This window comes from Poecile atricapillus, chromosome 1 (assembly GCF_030490865.1).
Source record: "Poecile atricapillus isolate bPoeAtr1 chromosome 1, bPoeAtr1.hap1, whole genome shotgun sequence".
Taxonomy (NCBI): Eukaryota; Metazoa; Chordata; class Aves; order Passeriformes; family Paridae; genus Poecile; species Poecile atricapillus.
In genome coordinates, this window is record NC_081249.1 from 146,888,525 (window position 1) to 146,909,020 (window position 20,496).

The 20,496-nt window shown below is 41.8% G+C and overlaps 2 protein-coding genes across 2 annotated transcripts; both read left to right on the forward strand.

The window, feature by feature from the left end:
• The first annotated feature begins 568 nt into the window (after positions 1–568).
• MED6 (mediator complex subunit 6) lies at positions 569–12,896 on the forward strand. Its single transcript, XM_058856869.1, has 8 exons — positions 569–752; positions 5,887–6,046; positions 7,068–7,159; positions 9,347–9,429; positions 10,148–10,256; positions 10,710–10,825; positions 11,572–11,599; positions 11,978–12,896. Exons 1-8 carry the CDS (start codon positions 731–733, stop codon positions 12,103–12,105), a joined length of 738 nt encoding a protein of 245 aa, XP_058712852.1. The 5' UTR covers positions 569–730; the 3' UTR covers positions 12,106–12,896.
• Positions 12,897–17,735: 4,839 nt separating this feature from the next.
• On the forward strand, positions 17,736–19,979 carry LOC131584895 (disintegrin and metalloproteinase domain-containing protein 20-like). The gene has a single exon (XM_058850503.1). The coding sequence runs from the start codon at positions 17,736–17,738 to the stop codon at positions 19,977–19,979; it is 2,244 nt and encodes a 747-aa protein (XP_058706486.1).
• The last annotated feature ends 517 nt before the right edge of the window (positions 19,980–20,496 follow it).

The following is a 20,496-nucleotide window of genomic DNA, read 5'->3' on the forward strand; positions in this document are numbered from 1 at the left end:
TCTTGGCAGCGAAGGCTCAGGCACGGTGAGTCCCTGGAGGTACAGCTAGCATGACACAGGGGTATTGGACTCTCTGTACAGCAGATTGGTAGACTGCAGTTGTCAACCTAAATAAGAAGCTTATTAATCTTCAGTGTATGTATATTCTACCATCCACCGAGTGTTGTTCTTCACTCCATAAATGTCTGATGACCGATGATTTCACTTAAGAGCCAAAATACCAAGGACCATACTTCAGGACAGGAACCATACTGTGTTTTGATGATGTGACCTCAAAACATCTATTATTCTCACAAGGCAAACTAAACCTGGGCTGCCCCAGCCAGCTCAAGCTGGATGGGCGTGATGCTGAACAGCAACCTACAGCCCACACCTCTTTCACTCTGAAAGTGACGGGCAAACACCAACGGGTCAAGGGCAGGTGAGAACGGCAGCAAAACCCTCGTCTCCCCCCTTTTGAGCAAGCAGCTCCGAATGAGCACGTCGATTTCCGGCACTGTCGCCGTGGTTGTGGTTACGCACCACTCGGGTGAAGCGCAGGTCGCTCCGATTTGCGGTGGGGCGCTGGGGCAGCACGGCGCTCCGCTGGCAGGCAGGCGTTTCCCGGGGCAGCGAGCGCGTGTGGGGCCGAGGGGCGTTCTCCCGCACGCGGCTCCCGCCCCGCGCCAGGGCCGCTTCCTGCGCCCCGCCCCGCCCCGCCCCGCCCCGCTCGGGACGTGCGCGCGCGGCCATGGCGGCTGTGGACATCCGAGGTAGGCCCGGGGCCCCCGCGGGGCGGCCGCAGGAGGGGTCGGTGTGCTGCTGTGGCGGTCCCCGGGAGCTGGAACGGCCGGGCGGAAAAGCTGAGCAAAAAGCGGCTTTTTTGGATGTGCGGCAGGCTGGGAGCGTGTGCTCGGGGTCGCCTGGGGAAAACAAGCTTCCTTCTGGTAGACTCTGCCTTTTTCAGGGGGGATAAGGAGGCCCTGCGGCGAGATGGCGACGGAAGGGAAGAGCTAAAAGAGAGAGTGCCAGCTCTCAAGTGTGGGGGAAAGTGGGAAGCGCTGGATGTGTGTGGGACTTGCGCGGGACCAAAGCAGCGAGCGAGGCTGGGAATCTTAAGAGCACTTGAGGTGGATGTGGTAAGGCAGGCCAGGTGTTAGGAAAGCCGGAAAGAAAGCTGAAGTAGCAAAAAACAGTAAACAGTTGGGTGAGAAGTCGGGGATATGAATAAAAAGAGATTATGTTTTGAAGGAGAACCGATATTTGAATGAAGTGGTAAAGAATATTTATGTTGTAAACAAAGTAGAAATTATGAAGAATTTGAACTTTGAGAGAAGAAGTAGGGGTTCAGAGGCCACAGGAAAGGAAGTTTTTTTTCTCCATAAGAGTGTCTGAATGGAATAACATCAGAAGCCTGTGTGGTGGAGTCTCAGAGAATGAACAAGAGCAGGTATTTAGGGAAGTTTCATGAAGGGTCAATTTTGCTAGTGCCACAGAAGTTTTCTCCTTTTTTGTCTCCAAATTATTAATGATTGTGTGTAGTCCTGTGTGTTTTTCTGACTGCCTTGTTTGAGATTACACAAAGGAACTATGTAGACAATTAATGGAGGAGTGCTGTATTAAGTTATTAGCTGATGTGAAAAACTTCAGTCTTACTCCAGATCATTTAAGCTCCCTCAAAGTCTTTTATCTAATATAGTTCAATATATTAAGTAAATTTTGAGGCATACTTCTATTTTTAATCTAACTGCAGTAGATTAACCCTGCCTAGGTGCCAGGTACCCACTAAAGCCACTCTATCCCCATCCTCAACCAGACAGGGGAGAGAGAATATAATGAAAGGCTTGTGAATTGAGATCAGGGCAGGGAGAGGTCACTCACCAGTTACTGTCCTGGGCAAAACAGACTCGATTTGGGGAAATAAGTTTAATTTATTACAGATTAGATCAGAGGAAGATAATGAGAAATAAAACCAAATCTTAAAAACACCTCTACCAGTCCTTTCTTCCTGGGCTTGACTTCACTCTGAAGTTCTCTAACTTCTCTCCTCCAAGCAGCAAAGGTGAACAGGGAGTGGGATTGTGATCAGTTCACACATTTTGACACTGCCAATCTGTCCTCCTCAGCAGGAGGAGTGTGCACTGTCTTCCACTTCTCCATGGTGGGATCCCTCCCACAGGAGACAATCCTCCATGAATTTCTCCAAAATTGTTGTCCTGAAACAGGCTTTTTCAGCTGGTACAGAAAGCCCATCCACACAACAGAGTTTATGTATTTATTGCTCTTAAATCCTGTAGCAGCCTATACTCCTGAGAATAAGGCTTCTTTACAGGTATTAAATTCATATTGATACTCTAAGCAGCAATCTGTACTGTGTCCAGGATGTTATTTTCAGGCTCCTTTAAGGTCTGGTTCATTGATAAGCAGATTTGAGCTTTCCATGCCTTTTTTTGTGAGATGCATAGCTATACGCAGTTCTCAAAAAAAGTTACTTGAGCATTTAGCTTGCATGGTAAGTTTTGTCCTAACAATGGAAGGGGACATTCTGGCATATAGAAGCTCTGCTGTTGGTCAGAAGTCTATTGTTTCATTCTCTGGTTGTACTGGATCTTCAAGGTCTGCTAGGAACACCTTGATATTTTCCACCAGTCCCCTCCTCTCACAGTCAGAAATAATGTTTACATCTAATTGTTCTTTCTGGCCTACAAAGAGTACATTGATTCGGGCCAAAGGGTGGGAGCCCTTTCAGACCTCAGCCACCCCACTCCCCTAGTCTATTGCTCTCTTTTCACCTTCTTTAGTACCATTCTCTTCTGCTTCACAGTAAAAAGGAATTCAATATAGCCTGCATAACTCCCCCAGTTAGGGTTATTAGTCAACGTGATAGTTTCCAAAAGCTGATACATTCCAGTAAAACAGATTTAAGCCTAGCCATTTTGGTTAAGTATTTAAAAAATGAATGGGACTTGGATAAGGGTGAAGCTGATAATTATATTCCCTGGATTTGGGGAATGGAAAGGTTAGAAATTAAGGTAGAATGCTGGATGATCAATGGGTCTACCTGTGGAAAACCATCCCAGATTTCTCTGCAAGAGTCATCAAAACCAGTAGTGAAAAATCCAAAATTTTGCACCTCTGAAAAATGGAATTGTTGGTGTAATTTTACTGTGTATCCCTTTGGGCCTACCATCATATGGAGCTATCATTTAAATTCAAAATAGATACTACTGAAACTAAAATAACTGCATTTGCACCAATCCAAGAGTATTAGAATGTTTTACCTCCACAAATTTTTGAAATCAGGCCCTGTCTGATCTAAAATCCAGGTCATCAAGAAATTTTTAATGCTTAATCCATCTTGGTCTCTGAAATTGGCAAAATTAATAATGCAGGTTGATATTCAGCACTTAAACCAACCTGCTTACAATATTTACGTACCTTCTGTGCAGGATGGTTATGCATGCAGTCCCTCACTTTTTCAAAATTACCAAGATCTTTGCAGCCCCCAGAGCTGGGTCAGGATGGACAAGTGCTCATTGTCACAGCGAGCATGGCCTCTGACCTGCCCTGCTCTCTGGGCCAGCTTTGGGGCTGCTTTGCGCAGGTGAATGTGGCCTGGCAGCTCTGCAGGGCCTGGCAACCCATGGGGCTGCTTGGCGTGGCTTGTATTGCACTCTGCTTCCAGAGAAATGTGAGCTCCAGTGCTCCAGCGTGGGTCTCCCACAGGATCACAAGTCCTGCCAGCAAGCCTGCTCCAGCTTGGGCTCCTCTGTCCAAGGGACCATCAGGAGCCTGCACCAGTGTGGCTTCTCATGGGGTCACAGCCTCCTTCAGGCATCCACCTGCTCCAGTGTGGGTCCTCCATGGGCTGCAGGGGGACAGCCACCTCACCATGGTCTGCGCTTGGCTCTGTAGGACATGCGGAAGCTTCCAGCAGCTACTCACTGAAGCCAGTCCTGTATCCTCCCTACCAAACCTGGTCAGGCAAACCCAATACCCTGTCAGGCCTACTTTGCCATTCCTTTTGGTTTGTCAAAACCTAGTGCTGGCTACCTGGCCAACAAGGCCAGGTCCAGCACATGGTGTGAATTACTCTTCTTTTTTGCCATGGATTGCTGGCTTGTCTTCCAAATTGTCTTGAAAATCATGATAGATTGGCAGTATTGTCACAAGCACTTTACTTTTGCATCTGTGATGCAAATTCCACAAGAAATGCTTTGCACAAGATGTCCTCTTTTTGAAAGGAACAGGGAAGCAGGAACGCCATCCTTTCTTACACCCAAAATAAACAGTACAGCCTTCAGTATAACAGTCATGTCAGATTCACAGTTTGTTTTATTCTTCCTCTCCTTTTTTCCAAGAATAGTTAAGAGAACAATCTTGCTGGTTGTGAAGGCAATTATAAATCCTGGCACTAAGCAGCTGTGGGTAATTGAGTCTTAGAGTCCAACTTTATATTCCATTTTATGATACATTATCAGTCCATATACAGCATGATAGCTCTGTATATCTCTCTAAAGCGTGCCTGACATTCCTCTGAGAAATGTGGGTGTTGTTAATCATACAAAGAATAAAGAATGTTTGTATTTAAAGTATAATGTGAATAGAGTATAAAGTATAATGAGAAGAATGCAAGTCCTTAAGATTCTAAGATTTTTTTGAACAGAGGGCTCTTGGATCTTAATGGCATTTGGAATAAACAGCACTACCATCACTTCTGTGCTTAATAATGGATCTTAGTGATGTGTTTCTGAGATTTCCTTTTCTGTTGTGAGGAGAGAGAATGGTCAATGTGAAATAACATGATTGCCTCTAGACTTCTCCCTGCCTTTCCCCACCCTGCATGAAACAGTTGGGCTGAAAATTCTGAGATTAGCTAGGAAAAATGGTTTACATATAGCTATTTCTGTTTCATTTTTCCTGGTTTGCTAAGCAAGTAGTGGTACTTTATTAACTCCTCAGAGAAGCTGCTAGTAGTATACGAGCTGGCATTTTTGAAACTGATCCAATGACGCTTGAGCATGCTGAATTGTCACAGAAGTAAAACATTCTCAGTGGAATGATTGGTGGGAGTTCATGGTATGTATATAATGTGTGAACTTCAGGGAGTGATTCCCGTGAGGAGGGAATTTCAGATCTTCAGTCAGTCTTCAATGATGTCTCATCACTCAGGCTTTTTTTAATCTAAACAATGAATGTCTCTTCCTGCTTTCTTGTGTCTTGGGAATTCTGTTTGCTGCTCCTGTGATTTAAAATCAATGAATTTCAGGGTTTTTTTTCAAGGTTCCTCCTGGATCTCCAATGTTAGCAAACTCGTTGCCTGTGAAACTGATTGTTGACACTGGTTACTTTGATGAGCCTGAGGAACATTTTGCTGCAGCGTGATAACAAAATGCAGGGATTTTAATTCATATTTCCCTAAATCCATAAGAATTTAACTGGCCTATTACGACTTGTAAGTTATAAAGTGTGTTCATTTAAAAAGCTTGCTTTTAAATATAATTGTTAGTGTTCGATAGTTAGATATCTGTAATATCCACTGGGTTATGGAACAAGTAATTTGCTGCAGGCAATATGGCAGATCAATTTTGTTGTCAGGAATAGAATCTCTTGTTCAAGATTACTGAGAAGCATCTGCCCAAAGATAGCATCTTTGTGTTAGCTGTTGTTTTTTTGGTCTTTTTTGTTTGTTTGTTTGTTTTTGTATACTGCTAAGAGACCTGCAGAAGGTTAAAGGTTATCAATTATTATTATTTGAACTCTATGAAATACTTCTTTAATTTAACTGGTGTGTTTGTGTTCCATCTCCTTTCTCTGCTATAATTGTTAACTGGTGGCAATTTACTCTTGGATGTATTTGTAGTGTTTTTGTCTGCTTTAGTACTCAACGTAGATTTATTTTCCCAGATAATCTGTTGGGAATTTCCTGGGTCGACAGCTCCTGGATTCCAATATTAAACAATGGGAGTGTGTTGGACTATTTCTCAGAGCGAAGTAACCCTTTCTATGACCGAACATGTAACAATGAAGTCGTCAAAATGCAGCGGATGACCCTGGACCATTTGAAGTAAGTTGTAATTTGCAACTGATTCCTGTGCAGTATCCCTTGTCCCTCCATTCAGAGGCTTTGGTGATTGAATGGAAGCAAGCTGGAAAGCTGATTCTGTTATGTGCTTTTTAGTCCCACCACTTTCCAGGGAGCCCAAATTTTTCTGTATTTGGATTTCTTCTACTTCTTCTTATGCCATCTCAAGGAGGTGTTAAGCATGAAGAGTTCTGTGTATCTTTTGAGGTTCCAGTAAATCACCTTTTAGATAATCCTCTGAAATAGAAAAGCTGTCTTCTCTCATCCCCCCTGCTCAGCAGAACCTGAGTAATGTAATGTAGTTAAATATTTTTTTCTGCGGTGAATAGGGTTTATGTTAGGGGATACTTTGAATTCATAAATAGTTTGTGTTTCCATATACTACTGGCTGTGGGCCATAATTAGTACATAATTCCTCTGAAGAGCTGGCTTTTTAGTGTGGATAATAAGAGTAGTGAGTGTTGTAAATATACTGATCACATAGGGTTGTGTATTGAGATTGCATGTGCAAGTTAACTTTCTTTTCAGTTCCCCGTCTGCTATGCTGAGCACAAGTGAATAGTTTGAGAACGATTTAAAGATATGATAGGGAGTTTGGAAGCAGAGCTGGAGGTCCATTAGTAAAGTTACTTGTTCTCAGACGTGATTGCAGAGAGGCTTTTACATCAGGCAAACAAATGGTCACATCATATGCCAGTTCTTTGTTGCTGTATTTGATGTCATATAAATGATATCTCCATGGTGATAGATTGTTACCTTTCTTGCTATTTATCTGTTTCTAATATGTTCTACTTGTGTTGTGTCAGGTTGTTAGAACTCCCTTTGTCACATAGGGTTTGGTAGCTAGTCAGGAAATCCTTTGCCTTTATTTACTGTACATTATAAAGAAGAGCTTTCAAAGCATCAGGACTTCCTTGCTTTATTGCTGGGCCCTTTGGTCACTCTTCACATCCTACAGATTTTACTTCAAGGAAGATACTTACTCTGGTTGCTTCTTTTTCAGCCAGATGGTTGGAGTGGAGTACATCCTTCTTCATGCTCAAGAGCCCATTCTTTTCATTATCCGAAAGCAGCAAAGGCAATCTCCAACACAAGGTACAGTCACTCACTTCTAGCCCCTGTTGTGAAGCCAAATCAATCAGTTGGTTTTTTTCAATTCTTAATCTGTGTCTAAGCACTTCTGCTTCCCCTTTTCTGTCTTAATCTCTGTTCTGACTGGGAGGGTATGAGGCCTTGTGGTGGGGAGAGCCTTTCTCCAGCAGTTCCCTGCAGTGTGCCAGCAGCAGGGAGTGCCATCTTGTGGGGAAATGGGAACAGCGAATGAGAAAGTGCTGCCCTGTGCTACATTTTCCTACAGGAAATTGCTAATAGCATTCATTCCGTGTCGTATTTATTTGTTAGGCTGTGCAATAGTGTCCATTTCTTGTTTTGATGGCACCTCTCCTTCTTACAGTGTCACTTCCCAGTTTTTAAATCAAATACCTTAGATTTTTTTTCCTATCAGCATGCAACTAACTGGCTTCATTATTCCTTTTTAATCTTGAATTTGTTTGTGTGTGTGTGATTAATCAAATATGTAGCCACATTTCAGTAGTTATTGGACGGTCTTATCTGTTTACTGCATGTTCATATAAAATAATTTAGGTTATTTCAGAGTAAGTTTTGTAGGAAAGAAGGGCGGGGTTAGTGCTAATTATTTCTTAACTTATTTTTTATAGGGATTTAGATTTTGTATATACATTTTAGTCTTGTACAGGACTTTGCCTTGTCTTGTTTGCTTATATCAGATAATGGTCCGTTTACATTGCAGTTCCAAACTGAGAAAACATGTATGATTGATTCTTTAGTGAATTGAGTTATTTCTTTATTAGAGATTTTGAACATAGCTTCTAAAGTGAGTATGGAATTATCATACAGCCCTTAATTTCTGGTTTTGACACCTTTCAGATAGAGATTGGAGTTGGAGCTACCATGGTATGTGTGTTTAGACTTGTGCTGTAAGGCAGGTGTATGTTTGGTGGAACTTAACTGGGACTTGCTTAGTAACATTTTTCCCACTGTGACTGTAAAGTTTGTCCTGTTTACCTTGATTGAGTTGCATAGTTCCCTAGGTCAGATGTTACCATGTCTTTTATTTCATTTGGGTACAAAAATTAGTGTATTTGAGACATGGGAATGAGGATGTAAAATTGGAATTTAATGAGTTCATAGCCAGTGTGGAATACTCAAATACAACTCATGCAGGCATATCTTATGACTTCTGTGTGTTTTGAAAACAGATGTATTTATATTTGAAATTCTTAAAGACAAGTTTTTGCTTATTTGAAGTGATATTAGAAAAATCTTTAGATCAATGGATTAGGGACAGTTGCGTGTTTAGGAGAGTAGGCCCTGGTACAGAGCTGTGAGACAGTAAAACTGCTGTTCTGTGTCTTGCTCTATTTTTAAAGAAGTGCTAAGCATCCTTTGTCTTTCGAGAAGTGGGTACTGGCTAATATGCACTCAGCTGTCTGAGATTGCTAATTTAGGCAGGTGTCCAAGCTTCACAAAATGCAAGTACTGAGTGAATTGTTAGAGATGGAGGAACTGGAACACATGTGTGCATAGGTAATATCCTTAGGAATGTGAAGCTGAGAGCATTAATATGGTTTCTCAATTGAACAATGTTTGGCAGAGTTACAGAGGCAGCTGTAATGTTCCTCTGCACTGCAGGTCTAATGAACAAGAATTTTTTGATTGGTCAGTAGAGGTTCCAAATCTGATTTAGCAAATGCCTTTGGAAGGTAGTTTTTTTTTTTGGCAGAATGCTATTAATTTAGAAAAGCATACTCTCTGTGTGCTTAACTCCATTGGGCCTGGGAAATCTAGCTGAGAGGACTGTAGAAGTTATAGAAAGCTGAGTCCAGAAGATTGAGATCTTACATTATTGTAGGTTTCTACTGGTAGCCAAGGCTAGTGGAATTACTTCCAGAGCAGTTCACTTGACTAGTAGTAGCTCTAGTGTACTCTGAAAACCCCAGCTCTGTGAGGCAAGTCATTTGCTTGCCATAGGACAGGACTTCTTTTCTATCCATAAAGCAGACATTGTTTTTCCCTCTCCTTATCAGTCTGTGCCGAAGGTGCAAATATAGTACTTTGAAGGAAAAGGTTAACAAGAGAAAATTTTGTGGTAAGAGAAATACTGCAATTTCTGCTGCTATGACTGAAATTCAGCAACAAATACACAGTCTTCAGCCAGAGCTTTAAATTGATCCCGTGTTTTTCTTCTTTTCCTTCCCACAGTTATGCCATTGGCTGACTACTATATTATTGCTGGAGTGATTTATCAAGCACCTGACTTAGGGTCTGTCATTAACTCCAGAGTTGTAAGTGTTCTGTTCATTTGATGTATACTGCTTTCTATCAGTTTTTAAAACATTTGGTTGTCCCTCAGGCTGTTAATATCCCTCCTTCACTATTTTGAGGGAAGATCTTGTGTAGTAGTGGTGCAGTAACTTAAAACAAACCCCACTGGTTAATATTGGGTGCATCCCATGTGAAAATGTAAGATCTTGTGAGAATGCAGTATTGCCCAGAAACTAGGATACATCGTTTAGGGATGAAGGATCAGAATAACTGAAGCTGCACAATTGGCAGAACAGCATGAAGTTTGAATAATCAAAATTTTCAAAAATTATTTGACAAATACATATGAAATAGTAATAAATACATAATCAGTGAAGCTTGCTTTGGAATGTTAATGTTAAGCTATTGTAATATTTATTTTTAAATGAGGCTTATGTTTTTAAGTTGATGCAGTATTTCTTCTTAAATTGGATGCCCAAGTTTGTTTTGATTCCTTCTGTTCTTTTAAACTATTGCTTTTGCAAGTTTTTCTCTGTCAGTTTAGAAAAGCAGTTCAAAAGAGCCTTGTGGGAACTTGTGAAAGAAATTACATTCTCAGTCCAAAACTGGATGTTTCAAGTTCCCTTTCCAGAACAAAAATGAATATAGAATACTAATTTTAAAATACCCACTTTCAAAAGTTTATGTTGTATTTTCTCCTTGAGTTTTGAACACTGCCTTACATTCTTGTTCTGAAAGCTCACTGCAGTGCATGGAATTCAGTCTGCTTTTGAAGAAGCTATGTCCTACTGTCGCTATCACCCATCCAAGGGCTACTGGTGGCATTTCAAAGATCAAGAAGAACGAGGTATGTTTGCTAGTTTCTCCTGCATACTTTGGGAGAGGAAAGGAATGTAGGGAAAAGCTTGAAGCAATGCACAGTGATGGTGGAGAGGTGAGATGAAGTGTCTGAAGGGTAAGTTAGGAGTCTCTGCCAGGTGAAAGGAATCTTGCCCTTCTGTGCTGGTGGGAATGAACCAGCACAGAGGCATGGGTGAGAGATGAAAATAATGAACTGTGTGTCAACAAAATGAGCAACTCTTAAACCCATTGGGGATCAAAACACATTCTCAGAAGCCAAAGCAGTTTGTCAGGAGGGGAGATTCATCCTTAATCAGTCTTTCACAAAAAAAAATAACCTCTGTCAGTAAGAAAATGTAGGTGAAGAGGAGAGACAAATACCAACTTGTCATACAACAAAGAGCTGTTAAGAGAAAATAAAATTTAATACATCTTTTGCTGATATTTTTGTGACTTGCAGAGAAAACTAAACCAAAAGCCAAGAAGAAAGAAGAACCAAGCTCTATTTTCCAAAGACAACGGGTAGATGCTTTGCTTTTAGACCTAAGACAAAAGTTCCCACCCAGATTTGTTCAGGTATGACACTGAAAAGCCACAGTTTTACTGTAAATTAGAACTTAAAAGAGAGTCATAAGTATTTAAACAGCTGAAACTGAATGGGAATTTAATGTATTTCTGCAATAGTAACATGGATTATATAGTGAACTTGACATGGAAGGCTCAGAGTGTAGGATCTCCCTTTGTAATCACTGGAGTCATTAAGATCTTGACAGAACTATGAGAGTGAATTTTATTATATGCCTTCCTTATCTGATCACAGAGGGTCTATTCTCAGCTAACAGATGTTGCTGCTGCTCCAGTTTTCTGTTTTGTGAACTCAATCAAGACATCACAGTATTTTGTTTTAGTTACTCCATTGTTCTGGAGACTCATTAGTTAGCATGGAAATTCTTGGCATTCTGTGAAGTTGTGGTTACCTCTGATTGTCTTTGGTAGCCATTTGTTCCACCAGGTCTCTGCTTGGGAGCAAAGGAAATTATGTTTACAGCATCTCACAAAAGTTCTCGTCAGACAGTCCTGGGAAAGACTGGCTAACTGTATAGTTTTGTCTTTAGTGTTTTTCAGTTGTCAGAGGAAAAATTGGACATTATAAAATGTTAACTGGATTTTGTTTGAAGTGTATTTAGTGACCCATTCTACCCTCACCTCTTACGTATAAGAGTGCATTGCTTGCATTTTATTCCTAAATTATTAGCAGGAAGGGTTGAGAATTACAACTTTGGTTCTACTAATGTGTTGTTTTTTTTTTTCTTCCCCCACAGCAAAAGCCCGGAGAAAAGCCTATCCCAGGTAAAACTGTAATATTCTCATAAGACTTGAAAAATAGACTCTGTATGCAATATCTTTCAGTTGCCATGTAAGCTCTTGCTTCTGCTACTGTGAGGTGGTTTGGAATTCTGGCATTACCTAATTGTGCAAAGTAATGGATAAGAGTGAAGACTGAGTTGATCATAGGCAACCTCCAAACAGGAAAGGCATGATCTGTATCGCTTCAATCTCTTCCACCTTTTAACCAATATAAGTACGAATTTATTCTCTGCTTATTATTCTGACACCTTTGAAATTAATGTTGTCCTTGTGACATTAACAATATTTTCTAAATATTCTGAAGAGTGCTTTAGGAATGAAAATCAGAGGTTTAGCTTTCTTTTACTGTTATATCTTTAGTGGATCAAATCAAGAAGGAACCAGAACCAGCTCCTGAAGCTGTCAAGACAGAGGAAAAAGAGACTGTCAAGAATGCCCAGAGTGCTGGTGCTAAAGGACCACCTGAAAAACGAATGAGACTCCAGTGAAGAGAGAAGCTATTACACATCTGGATTAGTCAGTACCTGGAAAACAGGAGATTCTTGCTCCCTTTTCTTTATATTTAAGCTCTTCCACTGAGACTGACAATTCAGGGACTGAGATCCCTGTAACAGCTTTTTCTGTAGAAAATTCTCATGCAGATGTTAATGCCAGAATGTGAGCTGCCCCAAAGGAGGTGTTTTCTGTGTTCGTCTTATTTTGAATGCGGGCTTCTGAGAATGGTTTTTACATGGACATGTTCAGCAGCCTCCTGAAATCTTTACAAACCCTTGCATCCTTTGTCTAGGTTTCCTATGTAAAAAGAAAAAAATCCTTTTATGTGTAAAAAGGAATTGGAATTCTTGGCAAATAAAACTCTTGGCTGCTGGAATGCCTTTCTTAAATGTATACTTTGTTATTAGCAAATATGTCATATATGCTGGCAGCATTTTTTTTTTCTTGGACATTGGAATATATTGTGTTCTGTTTTGAGGAGGAAAAGTTAGGTTCCCCACTACAAATTGCTGTGCCTCTAGTGTACTTGGGATAAAGATAAAAGATTTGATAACTGGACCCTCAAATCCATGTAGTTAGATGTCAGAATGGTCTTTGTTTCTAGATATTCTTGGACACTGGTTTAATTAATGGTTAAGCTGATAGTTTATTACAGAAGTTAGTGTTTTGGGAGAGAGATTTATGACATAAAACAGGCTAAAATTTCTTGATATTGCACACTCAGTGAAGCTGTTTATATTTCGAATTTTTCACTGTAACTCAAATATATCAATCACATCTCTTCCTCTGTGCTCCTAGCACTTCCTTGCTCCTTCATTAGACATGTGCCTTTTAGATTTGTGGAAGAGTGGAAGAGAAACATCACTGACATGTGTACACTTACTTCAGCTTAGTGCTTGTGTAAACCTTTTTTTTTTTTTTTGGAAAATTAGAAATCATCTGTTGAAAAGAAATTACTATTAGTTTGGTTTTGGTTTTTCATTGAAGTAAGGGAGTGAACCTTGAAATAGTTTGCTTTCTTTCCACAACTGTTACCTGCTTTCATGCAGTAAACTGTAGTTAGCAAGAAAAAGGTTTGTACACAGCAACCAAAAAAAGATAGGCAGAAAGACTAAAGTATGATTAGATAGCTATGTCAAATTTATTTTCAGATTACAAGACACTCTTTTTCAGTAACTTAGCTCCAGTCAGAGCTGTTTATCACTGAATGAGAGAAAGACCTGTCAGGGCTATTTATTACTGAATGATAGAAAGATCCATGTAATTTTTGTTGTATAATCCAAAGCCATTATGTTAAAAGATGTAGATATGCCAGTAGCTGTTCTCAGTTAATGCAGATCCAGATCTGAAATTCCTTTAATCATGTACTTGGGTGTTGATTAGGTTTATTTCATACCTTGATCAGGTTTGAACAGCCATTTCTCAAAATGTTGTTAAAAGTAGATAAGAAACTAGTGTGAACTATCAGATCAAGTGAAAATATAGAAAGCAGTTATTTTGGGATGCTCAAAACCAGACAAGGTGGTGTGAATATACTTAGAAAAAAAAGTGTTGGTTCTTTCCTGTTTTATAGAAATTCCTCTGGAAGCAAGTAGTGAAAGAAGCACCAAAGCCATTGCCTCATCCACCCCCATGAAGGATAGCCAGGATTTACAGAAATGAGACATGAATTGTGAGGCACCTCAGCAGTCCTTGCAGTTGATGGCCAGAATAAAGTCCTTGGAAATGGCCATTAAAGGAGTTGAGAACCTGTATGTAATTTGGAAAATGTTAGCCAGACAGATGACAGACTGCACTTAATGAAGATTTAGGGTGTTTAGCTTCAGTTGTGTGGGGGTTTTTTGGTGGTTTTTTTTGGTTTTGTTTTTTTTGGGGGGTTGGTTTGTTTGTTTTTCAGGGTTTTTTTTGTTTGTTTGTTTGGTTTAATTTGGTATTTTAATGGAGAAAAAATATCTACTCATGCAGCAGGGAAATATCTAACACTGCTAGTAGCAGAAAGCTTGCTCATTGCTGAAGGCGCATACAGCTGTGGCAAAAAATGCACACTAGAATATAGTATGAACAAAATATTCTATCAGTCACTGGACTTCACCTGAAATAAAGTGTGTTGTATAATTCAATGTCTGAAAAGGAATTTCCCTAAAGTATAAGGGTTTGAAGAAGGGCAGTAAAATGAGTAGGACAGAGTTTCTCCTATGATGGCACTGAGAAGACAAATATTGCATCTTTATAAAACTGAGTAGTGAAACAAGTAGGAAAGTAGAGGACTCTTGTTCTGTCTTGTAGTACAAGAATAGAGGGACAGGTAAATGACAGGTAAATTCATTGCTATGAACTGGAGTTACATTTGGACCGAACCATTATACTCCATGCTCAGAATTTGAGCTGATCAGAGATAAGGGTGGAACATGAAGGGGCAGACTGTCCTCACATCTGTATCTCTCAGCAGCCTTTCTGCCTTCTGCAGAAGTACCTGCTGTTGGTTGGTGTCAAAGGACGTTAAAAAGGATGGATTCCTGGTCTGATCCCATCTGTGTTAAAGGGCCAGCATCTAAGCTATTGAGAGGATAGCAAACTGCTTCCATTCGTTAAACAAGCATTTAAATGTGATAAGCCTTTCTCAGGGGAATGACCTTCCCTGAGCAAATTACATTATAAAGCAGTAAGGGATGTTGCCAGTGTGTCCATGTCTTAGTAGCTGTCCAGTGCTGAAGTTTTGCTGTATGAAGGACTGAAAGATCTACTGATCCTGTTACTTGTTGACCAGATATTCTACAATAATTTCATCAGTTAAGCTGTGATATTAATTTACTGAAGTGACCTTATGTCAGGTATTACTGTTGAGATGTTAAGCAGATATCTTGTAGTCAGTAATGTTTTTCACTGCATGGGTGCCTAAGCCTTTTCTCTTTTGGTTTAGAGTCTGACTGTGAAGGCCTAAGTCCTTCCAAATGACATTCAGCATTTGTAAATCTTGTAGTTGAAAGGGAAAGAAGCAAGCACTTCTGAAATTTGGTTGTGCATCACTTTCTTCTGTATAAAGGAAAGATTTGGTCGAACAGGAGAACTAGCTCTACTTTTTGCTCTTAAATAATAATCGTTCAGACTTCAAAAGGGCTTTTCTTTGCCTAAATCATGGGGTACTGGGAGCTGAAAACTACCTGGGACTCCAATATAAACAATTCTTTTCAGAGCCTGAAAATACAGATAAATGTGTGCATACCCATGAACAGCTATGCATATTTGTATCTACACGTGTATGTAAGTACACATGCATGCAAAAATCCAGCCAGACTGTAGGACGAGGGGCATTCTAGCTGCCTCAGTTTACTGTGTAAAGCTAATGGTGTCTCAGGGGCAGCAGAACTACTGTCTTTGTCATCTTTTCATTAAGTAAGGTCTGACCAGGCTATATGTTGCTCTCACACATCGCTCTTTGCTACTCTGCCCCTATACTTCATATTTTGGTAACCTTTTCCTAGCAAGGAAAGTTAGATGCCATTGTTAGCCAGAGTGAGCTGTTCTTGGAGCAAGAAGGGTGCAGGCAATATAGGAGGGACAAGGCAAAAGGGATAGATTTGCTTTGTACTAATAGTTTGAGACCCGAATATTTTCTAGTCTTAACTGTATTGTTATATTTATATTAGAAGATAAGTAGTAGGCAACTTCAGGTCAGAGGGATGGAAGGGGTGGTAAGACATGACTCTTGCAAATTGGCAGAGTGATTTAGTGGGGTCTTTTGTCTAACTTAAAGAGCAATCACACAGCAGAAGTATGCATTTTAAAACAGCACTACAGACTGCATGCAGATTATGTAACAGGATTTTTTCATTACTGTGCTCTGGGTTATATATCTTTGAGGAGACATAATCTGGTGTAGTTCACAGTACTGAAATGCAAAGCTGATAATTGAAAAGTAGTGGACAAGCATTCAACAACTAGCTGCACATAAAAGACTTACCAAGAAACAGTTTTTAGAACTTTGAAACTAATAAGAAAATAAATCTAAGGCTAAAATACATAGGTCATGAGTTTGGATGGATACCTAGATGGATCCTAATAGCAGCAGGCATCCTGTATTCCTTCCTTTAATCTGAGTTAGTGTGTTACAAGGTGTTTGCTGCTAATGCTGACCGTGCTTGCTAGGAATGAGCAAGGTACCAAACCACAGAATCTGAAGCATCTTTGGACAATAGTTGGTAATGTCCACAGCTGTTAGGCCTGGCATGTGCCCAGCGTAAGGTACCAGCCCAATCAGGACTCTGGGGCATGAGGCAGCAGAAGGAGGCTCTGAGCATTCTGCCAGCTTCTTCTTTCTTTCTTGCCCAGCCTCCTAAGGGGAAGTGCCTGTCTCCAGTAGTTTGAAATGTTGCTACTTGTGCCAGGGTGATGGTCAAGCACACAGAAGTTGGTGACAAAAGGCAGGATTCCTGAGATCCATATGGGACGGTAGAAGGGGACACCTGCATTTGAGAAAGATAAGGGCCATAGCAGGTTGGACTTCATCCCAAACGTGCTTGCGGTGCTGAAAGTAAAGTTGTGAAGGGTTCTCAAAAGGTAACAGCTGTGGCTATATTGAATCCCAGCACTATATGCAAAAAACCAGCGTGCATAGCTGTGTTGTGCAGGACATCCTGTCTTACCACCATCCAGATCACTGTCTTATGGTTGTGTCTTGCCAGAGCTGTACCCAAAATGGGGATGGTAGCCAAGTGGTAGAGGTACCTGTGTTCTCTTTCCATTGCAGTGGAATCACAGGTCTTCAGAAAGGACACAGTGTGGGAAAATGGCTGCTGTGTAAGTGCTGTCTGTAATTAAGGTGCATTGCTGTAGGTATATAGCAGCTGTGGTGTAGGCTTCAGGCTTTTATACTTTGGTACTGTTAGTTTGCATCTATATTATAGAACAAAGGGGGAGTGAATTCCCCCCTGGTTCTACCTTTTTTCTTGGGAGGTGTGTATGCCATAGTAGCTATAGTAAAGGACATGCTAAGGTCCACAGGGGCTATTTCTGTATTTATTCATTTCAGTCTCTAAGCCTTTCCAGATATTTTCTTGGGCTGAAGTAGCCTGTTTCTGATGTCCACTCACAAATTATCCTGTAATAAAAGCAGCAAAAAAACCAAAAGCTGACCTATGGAGATTTTAAAACAGATTTTCCCACTTGTGGTCTACCCAAATGATCCCTTAGCTCAACACAAACATCTATGACAAGGAGTGTGAAACTGAACTGGGGGCTGTCCTTGCTATATCTGCTCAGAAGGAGAAGTACCCATTAATTTGAAATTAATTGAAGATGATAATAAAATTTAATAATGTTAATAATTAATAAATTAATTTGAAATGTAACAATAAATTTAATAATGAAGATTATTAAAAGCCGGGAACGTGTTTGTGGGAGGCTAATTTACTGGTTCCCTCTCCCGAGAGCCTCTGTCCTGGCTCCAAGAGCAGGAGGCGGCCGCAGGTGCCGTTTCCCGGGGAGCGGGCGCCGCTCCCCCGCCAGCCCCGGCCCGGCCCGGCCCGCACGGCGGCAGTTGGAGCCTCGGGACGGTTCCGCCCGGGCCGGGCCCTTCCAGGTTCTATCCCCGCTCGGGCGGGGGCGGCCTGTGCCGGCGGCCGCGATGGGGGCGCTGCCGGGGCTCCTGCTGCTGCTGCTGGGCGTGGCGGGGTGCCCCGGGGCCCGGGGGGCCCGGTCCGCCGAGTGGGTGACGGTGCCGCGGCAGCTGAGCCCCCGGGCCGGCGGCGACGCCACGGCCCTTTCCTACTGGCTGAACGTGGCGGGGCGGCCGCGGGTGCTGCGCCTGCAGCCCAGGAGGGGCCTGGTCTCCCGCCCCTTCACCCTGGTCACCTACGGGCGGGACGGGGCCCGCCGGGAGGAGCACCCCTCCGTGCGGGACAACTGCTTCTACCAGGGCGACGTGCTGGGGAGCCCCGGCTCCCTGGTGGCCCTCAGCACCTGCGGCAGGGGCCTCGACGGCGTGCTCTGGGTGGAGGATTATACCTACCAGATCGAGCCCGTCCCCAATGATCCGGCCTTTCGGCACATTCTCTACCGCTTGGAGGAGGCCAACAACCCCGAGGGACCCAGCTGCGGACTGACGCCGGAGGTGCTGCAGCAACAAAAGGCTGTACTGCCGTGGTTCAAAGCTCCCAAGGCAGAGGAGGAGAACGAAAAGCTCAAGGACTGGTGGACACACGTCAGGTATGTGAAGATAGTAGTGGTCGTGGACAACGTGCGGTTTGTGAAGTCAGGCAGGAGCAAATCCGAAGTCTTGAAGCACATCATGCAAATCATCAATGTTGGGGACACTATGTACAAACAACTTTCTGTCCGGCTGTTTCTTATAGGACTGGAGATCTGGACCGAAAATAACTTAATAAATATTTCCAACTCTATTCCCCACGTACTTACTGACTTTAACAGGTGGAGAAAGTCAAACCTGTACAGTCGGCTGTACCACGATGTTGCTCACTTATTTGCATTTCAGAGGTTTGGAAGCAGCCTGGGACTGGCATTTATAGGGTCAGTGTGTGATTACCATTGGTCATCTGCTGTTGTTTCCTTCACTGAGAAAAAGTTGTCTGGAATTTTTGTCACATTTGTCCATGAGCTGGGCCATAATCTTGGGATGGGCCATGATAAACCGGGGTGTTATTGCAAACGCAAGACATGCATTATGTATGAAAACAATTCTGAAACTGATAAGTTTAGTGACTGCAGTTACAAAGAGTACTTTGAGCTGGTTGTAAATCGTGCTCGGTGCCTTCGTCAACCACCAGCACCAGGCAGTTTCTACACTGGGAAGCGTGAATACTGTGGTAATAAAGTAGTAGAAAGTGGAGAGCAGTGTGACTGTGGTTCAGCAGCAAACTGCAGAAGGGATCCTTGTTGCCGCGCAAACTGTACGTTTTCTGCAGGTTCAGTCTGTGCATCTGGAAAATGCTGTAAGAACTGTCATATCCTTCCAGCAGGAACACTCTGCAGAGCAAGTACTGGCAGCTGTGACCTGCCAGAGTATTGCAATGGGATTTCCCCTCAGTGCCCGCTGGATGTATACCTACAAGATGGAACCCCTTGCAAAGAAGGTATTTATTGCTATCAAGGAAAATGTTCTTCCCACAGCGAACAGTGCCGGCATCTCTTTGGCAAACAAGCCATGGTTGCCCCTTTAGATTGCTTCAAAGCAGTGAATACTCAAGGTGACCGGTTTGGGAATTGTGGTATTGTTGACAATGTCTATTTTAGAAAATGCAGTACTGCGAATGTCTTATGTGGTAGGATTCAGTGTGAAAACGTAGTCAGAATGCCTTTCTTGCAGAACCATGTAACACTAGTCCAAACTCCTGTTCAAGATAAAAATTGCTGGGGTCTCGACTATCACGTGGGGATGTCAAGAGCAGATGTGGGAGCTGTGGAAGATGGCACACCATGTGGTAGTGATAAGCTTTGTATCAACAGGACGTGTATGAGTGTATCAGTGCTGAAGTACGACTGCAACATGACAAAGTGTAATAACAGAGGAGTGTGTAACAATCGCAAGAACTGTCACTGTAAGTATGGCTGGGCTCCTCCATATTGTGAATCGGGAGGATATGGAGGTAGCATTGACAGTGGACCCCCTCCAGCCAGGAAGATTTCTCAGAGAACAAAAGTAAGAATAGCACAATTTGTTTTTTTTACTATGTGTATCGTTGGAGTAGCCCTTTCCATCCATTATAGACAGGAAGTAGAGGGATGGCTTATGAAGAGAAAGGTCCAGTTCCAAAGAATACTGCAGTTGTTTCAAAGACTGAAAAAACCAGAAGTTCCTAAAGAAAACTCACCTGCCAGTGAATCAAAATCCACCACAGATCAAAAAGCATAGCTTCGGATGCTCTTGAGGAAATCATCCTTTAGCAGAGCCATCTGATAACTCATCAAAATAATTCAATGGATTCTGAACAGCTCTAATCTCAGGTGATATCATTAAATGCAGAGTAAATGTTATCTCTGAATATTTTCTTTTAAGTTAATAACTGCAGGCAGTAAGGCATGAATTTCTTTGTACCCCAAGCACTTAAACTGATATAATTAAGTAAAGTTCAGGTATTGTGATTATGCTTCATATCAACAGTTCTAAAATGCAAACTTCTTAAAACAGGTGTAGATAAATTACTTGCTTCAATTTCCTCCTTCACCTAATGTTTTCTTCAATTCAGTGAGAGAGATGTTTATGAACATCTTCTGTCATTCATTAAGAACCGAACAGAAAAAAATGCACTTGCAGTCTCCACTGGGTTCCTTCCAGACAAACCATTCTGTATCTCTGTGATTTAATTCACATCTGTGACACACAAACAGGCAAGGAACAGGTATTGCAGTGAGATACAGGTGTCTGTTTC

Coding starts and splice junctions, on each gene's coding strand:
- LOC131584895 (XM_058850503.1), top strand. CDS start 17,736: ATGGGGGCGCTGCCGGGGCTCCTGCTGCTGCTGCTGGGCGTGGCGGGG.
- MED6 (XM_058856869.1), top strand. CDS start 731: ATGGCGGCTGTGGACATCCGAG. Junction 6,047..7,067: donor ATGACCCTGGACCATTTGAA/GTAAGTTGTAAT, acceptor CTTCTTTTTCAG/CCAGATGGTTGGAGTGGAGT. Junction 10,257..10,709: donor CAAAGATCAAGAAGAACGAG/GTATGTTTGCTA, acceptor TGTGACTTGCAG/AGAAAACTAAACCAAAAGCC.